Here is an 8,382-nt window from a genome sequence, read left to right as displayed (position 1 = left end):
GGAAATGCCTCCATGAGATCCAGCTGTGGGGCATTTTCTCAATTAGTGATCAAGGGGGGAGGCCCCCTTGTGGGTGTTGCCATCCCTGGGCTGGTAGTCTTGGGTTCTATAAGACAGCAAGCTGAGCAAGCCAGGGGAAGCAAGCCAGTAAGGAACATCCCTCCATGGCCTCTGCATCAGTTCCTGCTTCCTGACCTGCTTGAGTTCCAGTCCTGCATCCTTTGGTGATGAACAGCAATGTGGAAGTGTAAGCTGAATAAACCCTTTCCTCCCCAATTTGCTTCTTGGTCATGATGTTTGTGCAGGAATAGAACCCTGACTGAGACAACTACATAGTGAGTTAGAAGCCAAACACAAAATAAATGTAAAAATTCTACACACATAAAATGGACAGGACAGGTAAAAGCAAGATCTCTGTGAGTTCAAGGCCAGGTAGCGAGATTCTGTTAACTCCCAACAAACAAACAAGCCCCCTCCATTTATCTGAGTCCCTGTCAGAGTCTAGACTCATGAGTGTGGTAGCACTTTGGCTCTAGACTTACCCTGTGGCCCCCACAGGCAGCTGAGGGTATGTGTGTACGTGATGTTTTTTCCTGAGGTTTGTGCTGTGGATATGGGGTAGGAAGTTGCTGCTTGGGAACCAGGGACTCAGATTGGGCATACCAGTGTCAGGGAGTCCTCTGAGGACACCTTCAGTACAGAATTATTAAAGTCCCCATTTGTGGCTGCAGCCACTGGGGATGGGGAGGCGGAGGTCTGGGCACGGACACAACCTCACATTCCTGAGGGAAGGAAGCAGAGCTTGCCACCAGCCTGCAGAGGATGACCAGACACCCCCGGGGATAGAACAGAGGAGCCCGGCAGCTGCCTCCAAGGCAGGAGGTGGTCCTGTCTTCTCTGTTGTTGGTGGCATCTCTCATGGACACCCATTTTCCTGACCTGTCACCTCTGGAGGCAGCACCAGGCCCACAGTGAGGACCACGTGGAGGAAAGGAGCCCATTTCTGGTCAGGCACATGGCAGAAGCTGCTAGGGATGTCTGAGCAGCACAGACCAGTCCTGAGCAAGCTCCAGTGCCGGGATGGAGACGGGGGCCCGGTCTTCATTCCTGCTGTCAGGACACTGTGTGCCTAGCCCATGAGAATTTCTGAGAGCAAAGGCATCCTCGTGGGGCAGTCAAGAGCCTCAATATCAGGATGACCTTGGGCTGACTGGCCTGGCAGAGCCCCTCAGGGGCACAGGTGGGACATCCTAAAGCACGCCCCTTCTGGAGAAGGCACTGCTGGAGGAAACGCCCGCTTTCCCACACGAAGGCACAGTATGTGACAGACACACCAAAGGAAAGAGAGCCCTAGGCTGCTAGCTAGAAAAGCTGTTCTTCCCATTTTATTTGATAATACATTTTCACAGAAACATGATATATTTACATATATACAGGTAGAGACTGCTGGTCAAAAATCTGAAACAGAAAATGTCACCAAAAATTTACAAAAGCCACCGACTGACCCAGGAGTCGGGCTGGAGAACCTGGATAGCTGCATGTAGGTCGGCAGAGCTTCAGCTCAGCTTCTGACGTCTGGACCGTGTCTGCTCTGAGCAGTAGCCCAGCACCTGTGGCCACGGCCAGGGCCACAGCTGTGCTGCTCCGTGGCTGCTGTCTCAGGATGCGCTGGTTTGCAGGTTTTTTGAAGCTGCGAGCATTGCTCTTACTTTGGCCATGAGATCCTGTGTGGGGAAGACACAAAGGAGACCTGAGCCTCTGCTAACCAGATTTGTAAGGGGGCCATGGTGAGGACGGAGGGCAGAGCTTCCAGCAGCCAAGCCACGCCCTTGAGTAATGTATGCAGCTGCGAACCCTTTGCAGGCCATACAGGGACCAAGCTCCCAGGGCTGTGACCCCATGTGGTCTGAGGGTACAAGCAGGGCCTAGGATGTGTCTGTCACCCAGGACTCCACAGCATGGCAACCCCACAAGGACATGAGCTTCCTCTGTGATTTCTTCTCCTTCCTGCCAGGCTCTGACCTAGGGCTTGGCTGTGGTCAGCCAATAGATTCTGACTGGGTCAGTTATTGTGAACCAAGGGGCGAGGAGGAAAACCTGGAAGAGGAAAAAGTGGCATGATAAAAGGAGGGAAGGCGGGAGCACCCCATCTTACCTGAGTTATTTTGCTCTGCACAGAGGAGACGATTGCTGAGGAGATCTGGCCATCTTTTTCCTGAGAAACCCCCCTAGTGCAGAGGAAAGAACGGAGGCTCAGACACTGCTTACATGGTGAGCATTTGCCCCCACTGGGCCACCTTCCCAGCCCAGGGGCATGCACTTGCATACCCACTTTGAGGGCCTCCTAAAGTGAAATGGTTCACACTAACACCAGCAGTACATCCATAGATGCTTGCAAAGGGGAAAGGCACCTACAGCAAGGCACCAGGACCACAACAGCCTCAGTGGCTTTTGGTTGCCATGGGAGCTTTTGTGGGCGGGACAGCACCACAAAAGCCCCTAGCGGTCGGGGCTTTTCTACAGTCCCTCTAGGATGCGGTCTGTCAGATGCTGACCCTTAGGTGAGCTGTGTTCCTCAGGGAGCGGCCATGGACCACTCCAGATTCCCAGACTTGGAGGCAATCCCAACAGGAAGAAGCTCTTGAGATCCTGTTTGTCACTGAGACCCGCTAAGTCCTGCACGGCCCCTCGGGAGCTCTTTTCCCTGGGGAAGGAGTCTGGATGCCCAGTAAGGCATGGGTTGGGGAGCTGCCCCCAGTGCCCCAGGCCTCACTGCCCTCCTTTGCTTTTCCCAGAAGTCATGTCTACCTGGAGCGTTCCTGGGAGGAACCTCGGCTCTCCACAGGAGAGATGCTGGCCGAGTGGGCTGAGTGGGCTGAGTGGGCTGAGGGACGCTGTGCCGCCTGTTTACTCGGGGATGTTGACTGTGACCGGGCCTTGGCCTTGGTGCGAGACCGTGAGCGCCGCTTCTTCTTCTTCTCGTGGGGACTTCTGAAAGAGAAGTGCTCTCGTCAGGGAACATGGAGTGCTAGACAAGAGGGCGGTCTCAATTTGTATCAAGGGGACCCTCCACACATGAGACCTTTGTCTTTTGGATGGCTTTGAACTAACTATGAAGCTGAGGAGGACCATAAACTCCTGATCTTCCTTTTTCCACCTCCCGAGTTCTGGGATAACAGGATGCACAATTGGGATTGGTTTGTGTGGTACAGACAAATTGAATCCAGGCCATCATGCATGCTAGGCAGGTACTTTACTGAGTACACTGCTAGCCTCATATACATGCCTTAGACAGCTGTAATCTTTCAGTCAATTGAGCCTGTGCATCCACAGGGGACTGGGTGTTAGAACAACCGTCCAGAAGCCAGCCTCGGCACAGAGGAGGCTCAGTCCTAGGGAAACGTCTGGCATTTAATGGACAACGAACAATCTATTTGCATTAAAAATACTAAGATAACCACCAAAGAAAAGCCTCTAGGAAGTCTGTACTGCTTTCTCATTCATGCCAAACGATAGGAAATGATGAGCCCAATCCATGGACATCAGAGGCAGCCTGGGGCGGTCAGCCTGGGCCGGTCCGGGAGTGTCTGATATCCGCAGTACCAGCTCAGGACAGGGCTCCCAAGCCCATCCAGCCCCATTCCACTCCTTCCTTCCTTGCCTCGCTGTCTACCATGTACAGATCTTCACATACATGAACACAGTGGGCAGACTGGAAGGACACACCCTCAGCACACAGGATGGTGCCACTGCCAGCCTGCACGCCCCCCCCCCCCCGCACTGTGTGTGTCCTGAGATGCTCTGCAGATTTATCACTGACTCCTAGGGCTCTTTCCTCCTTCCTAGGCTGCAGGACACCACCAGGAAGCCTTCCTGCTCAGCAGTATCTTTCACAGTGTGTCCCCTGAAACGGGAACACTGGTTAATCACTGTCGGCCATTTCTCTTCTGTGATCACCACCAACCCTCAGCCCCATGGTATTTGGGTTTCCAGAGGAATCACAGAGGCCCTTCCCAACCTGGCCCAGCCTTCTATCCTTCAGGAAGGGCCCTCCAAAGCCTGTCCACACAGCCACTGTTACACCGGGTTGCACCCTGTCTTGTATTAGACTGTGTGATACCCCTGTATTTCTTTGGTGCCATGACGCAAAATGTTCCTGCCTAATGAGAAGCTATGTTTGGGGTCTGTGGCACGGAGACCCCACAGACGTGCCATACTCCAATAGTCAACTCCAGTGCCCACAGGGGTTTGTAGGCTGACAAGCGTCAGCAGCGGGCCAGTGAGCTCAGTACAGGCAGCAGTCTCAGCAGAGGCCCTTGTGAGGCCAGCTGTGTCATCCCAACCAGTGTTCCAGCCTGGCTTCCTGTGCATCACCCAGGTAAGGGCAGACTGCCGGGCCTCAGGAGCACGGCTGCCTCAGGAGTCCAGTGCAGCTTCAGTTATAACCAAAGTCAAGAAGGACAACAGCTCGTGACTGAGATTTAGCTCCTAGAAGGCAGTGTCCCTAGGTTGGAGCTATGGGTGGCAGGCAGTCTGGTGTGCTCTGGCAAGGAGACATGGATCTGAGTGGAAATGGTTCAGATACCAGGCACACACAGGGAGAGCTGCTGGGCTGAGGTGTCTGTGTGCACAGATGAGCAGGGTGTCAGAGGGGATGGCTTCCTAACCAGAACTGTGAGCTTGGTTTAGTGTGTGTGTGTGTGTGTGTGTGTGTGTGTGTGTATGTGTGTACGCATACACACTTGAGAGCAAATATGGTGGTCAGAGGATGACAGTGGATGGTTCTCTCATTCCTCCACCCTTTCATGAGTCCTGGGGAATCAAACCCAGGCTGCCAGGCTTGCATAACAAAGCGCTTTAGTTGCTGAGCCATCTCACCAGGCCCAGTTTAATCTTAACAGTCTGACCTCACACAGGAAGAAGTCAAGCTTTTGCAGAAGCGAAGCAGTCTGCTCACTTCTGAAGTTGCTGAGGTGCACTTTGCAACCTGGGCCCCTGTGCTGTTGCTGAGTTGCCAAAGCAACACTGCAGCCTGTTGTTCTGGAACATTCCCTCAGTATACGTTCCAGCCTATGCCACTCTTCACACTCAATCGTGGCTGCTGCTCTGTAGGAACCAACCCCACACCTCTCTGTGTGGGGCTCTGCAGTGTTCCTGAGTCTCCTATAAAACCGGGCATGTCTCTATTCTTACAGGACATTAGCACTGCCCTGTGTGCCCTTTCAGTAACCGCACATCTCCTTGCTTCTTGACCAAATGTCCCCAGTGCACTCTGGGGGAGAAGAGCAGCTATAAAGTCTGGCAGGTGGACCTGTAACTTGTAAGAAACTGTAAGGTGTGCCTGCAGCTATGAAAACGGGCTGGTAAGCACCCTCATCTACTCACACTAAGCAAAAGCAGAACCTCACTGTATTTCCCTTATTCTTTTTTTTCTGGAGACAGTGTTTCTCTGTGCAGCCCTGGCTGTCCTGGAACTCACTCTGTAGACGAGGTTGGCCTCGAACTCAGAAATCCACCCACCTCTGCCTCCCAAGTGCTGGGATTAAAGGTGTGCACCACCACGCCTGGCCCTACCTTATTCTTGATTGCCCATGTTCAGCAACATCTAAGTGTACTCTGCTGATGTGTTTCTCGGTGCCATCAGTGGCCTCTGGTGTTGACACAGTCAACTGTGGGTGTCTTTTTCATAGGGAGAAACACTTATTCTCTACTTATTCCTGGAGGCAGATATTTGACTTTAATGACAGAGACTATATTACATTTTCCTCCCATGGTGGGGTCTCTTCTGTATTCTTGTGGGTAGTTGTACACACTTGTGTGGAGGAAACATCAAACTTCATTCTTCAGTTGCTATCCATTTTGTTTTATATTGACAGGGCCTCACTGTGGAGCCCTGGCTGGCCTCAAACTCAGCACTCTGCCTGCTGAGTTCCCTGGTCCTGGTGTTACTAGCACATGCCATCTGTCTGGCTTTTTATAATACATCCTGTAGACAGAGCTCAGGTCTTCCTGCTTGTGTGGCAGGTACTTTACTGAGAGAGCCATCTCCCCAGCCTACCAGGGTTCTCTACATCTAAGCAGTCCCAGGCACACGGTTTTCTGGTTCTGACTTGTGCATTTAGATGCTGATCTAAACTGAACTAACATGTGTAGTTTGTTCTTTCTCATCGCAGTGTCCAGTAGGCTGGGCAGGTTTCACTGGAGAACTCCCCGGTCCCTCTGAACTGCTTCAGTGTTGGTCTAACCACAGGCCCAGGTCGCAGCGTGGGCTCTGAGGGTGTCACGGTCAGTGCTTCAGCATGAAGCTTGACTTCACCTGCCACGGAGATCTAGGAGGTCAAAGTCCCCCACTTTGTTCTTTGACTGTCATAGCCTCAGAAGGCCTAGGGTTGGTTGGATCCACAGAGCACAGGACAGGAGCAGTACCGTTTGCTAGAGTTGAGTACTGGTCTGTGACCACGAATATGCACCGCGTCCTTGCCGGCTTAGGGATTAGTCAATATGGTTGGAGGTGAGTGGGGAGCGCCCATCTCTCCACTGAGAAGGTGGATGAGCAAATGGTTACCTGATTCCTGCATGCTGGATTCACAGGGAAAAACAGGTTGGAACTGGGAACAAGGTTCCAAGACGTAAATTCCAGTTCCTAAACTGGATTTTCCTAAACAGACGAGGAAGCAATCAAATGATGTCCTCCTGTCAGTTTGGGACTCTGTCTATCTCTCAGAAAGACAGAATTTCCTTATTATCCATTTACATAGGCCATTCCTGCTCGATCAGCCTGACCACAGATCTTCTTTGCCTCCTTCGGCTTGCAGCGTCTCAGCTCACTTTCAAGAGCCCCTCCTTTGCTTCTGCTTTGCCCCTGACTGGCTCTTTCCCCATACTCTGGTCACACTCCGACTCTGCCTTCCTCTTATAGTATAATGCAGACATTAGAGAGAGCGACGTCTTTCCTAGCTGGCACCCATGCTTCCACGTTCCACACTTCCAGGCATGGCTGACTCTCTCTCTCAATGACCGCTTCTCTCAGCAGGGGTGGGGTGTGCGTGGGGTGTGCTGTAAACCCACCCGTGGCTTTCCATACTGTCGTCACAGGTCTCTGACACACTGTAGCAGTGTCCTGGTCAGTGCTGTGCCCCTGGGCCACTGGCCGTGGCTGCAAGTCTCTGTGCCTATCTGTTTGCACTGTATTCTGCTGTCACTCTCCCAAGCACTAAAGAGCCATTGTTGCACTTTGCACACTTTGAACATCACATCTCAATGACAAAACACCTGCCTCAGAGTCAACTGTCACCTTCTTGCCATGAGAACAGAGAAGTACATCTTCCTTGCCTTTTAAGATCTGTTAGTGTATGTATGTGTGTGTGTATGTGTGTGTGTGTGTGTATATATATATATATGTATATATATATATGTGTGTGTGTGTATTTTTAAAGATTTATTTATTATATTTAAGTACACTGTAGTTGTCTTCAGACACTCCAGAAGAGGGCGTCAGATCTCATTATGGATGGTTGTGAGCTACCATGTGGTTGCTAGGATTTGAACTCAGGACCTTTGGGAGAGCAGTCAGTATTCTTAACTGCTGAGCCATCTCTCCAGCCCCAGTACATTTATTTTTAAAGTGTCTATTTTTTGAGACAAAAGTTCCACTTAGTCCAGGCTAGCTTCAAACTGGCCATGTAGCAGAGATGACCCCTCTGCTCCTGCTGCCCCCACTTAACACCTTTCTATAGGTAGGCTCTGTGTATACCCAAGACTGAGCGAAGGTCTTGAGTCCCCTACCAACGGAGCTAACCCAGGCCTCATAAAGTGGGGTTACAGGTCCATGGTGGAGAGCTTTGTTTGGCTACGAGAGGCCTCGGCTTCCCCTAGCACTGCTCACACCCCCAAGCCTAGGACCTACCTGACCTGCTGTCACCACCTTCTTCCTCCTTGTTTTCCTTTCCTGAGCTGCTATTTTCTTTTGAATGAAGTATTTTTAATGTTTTATATCCTCTCAGCTTTTATTCATTTACTTAAAAACATTTTATTTTTTTTTACTTTTTTGTTTTTTTGAGACAGGGTCTCACTACTGTAGGCTGACTGTCCTGAACTATGTACACCAGGCTGGCCTCTGTCTCTCTGTGTACTACCCCTGGCTTCCTCTCATCCTTTAAGATATTTATATTTACTTATTTTGTGTGTGCACGTACACACTTGTTTGTGTGTGTGTGCGCGCCAAGGCCCACATGTGGGGGTCAGAGGACAGATTGTGGGAGCTGTTCTCTCTTCTACCATGTGGGTTTCAGAGATCACACCCAGGCTGGTAGGCTTGACAGCAGGCGCCATCCCCACCCTGTTTGCTTTCCAGCTATGTCTTCCCAGCTGTTGAAGGAACTA

The 8,382-nt window shown here is 51.4% G+C and overlaps 1 protein-coding gene across 5 annotated transcripts in view; it reads right to left on the bottom strand.

Moving 5' to 3' along the window:
* Nucleotides 1–1,356: 1,356 nt before the first annotated feature.
* The window catches only part of Sfswap (splicing factor SWAP), a 71,551-nt gene continuing 64,525 nt past the window's right edge, over nucleotides 1,357–8,382 (bottom strand). For all 5 annotated transcript variants that reach the window (XM_021222718.1, XM_029533501.1, XM_021222717.2 and 2 more), the window contains 3 exons: nucleotides 2,809–2,991; nucleotides 2,156–2,228; nucleotides 1,357–1,724 (listed from right to left, as the gene is read on the bottom strand). In XM_021222718.1, the coding sequence (XP_021078377.1) occupies nucleotides 1,659–1,724; nucleotides 2,156–2,228; nucleotides 2,809–2,991 (322 nt within the window). In that variant the 3' untranslated portion in view covers nucleotides 1,357–1,658. The remainder of the gene's footprint in view (nucleotides 1,725–2,155; nucleotides 2,229–2,808; nucleotides 2,992–8,382) is intronic.

The sequence above is a fragment of the Mus pahari genome, chromosome 23 (assembly GCF_900095145.1).
Source record: "Mus pahari chromosome 23, PAHARI_EIJ_v1.1, whole genome shotgun sequence".
Lineage (NCBI taxonomy): Eukaryota > Metazoa > Chordata > Mammalia > Rodentia > Muridae > Mus > Mus pahari.
This window is presented reverse-complemented; position numbering and strand designations above follow the sequence as displayed.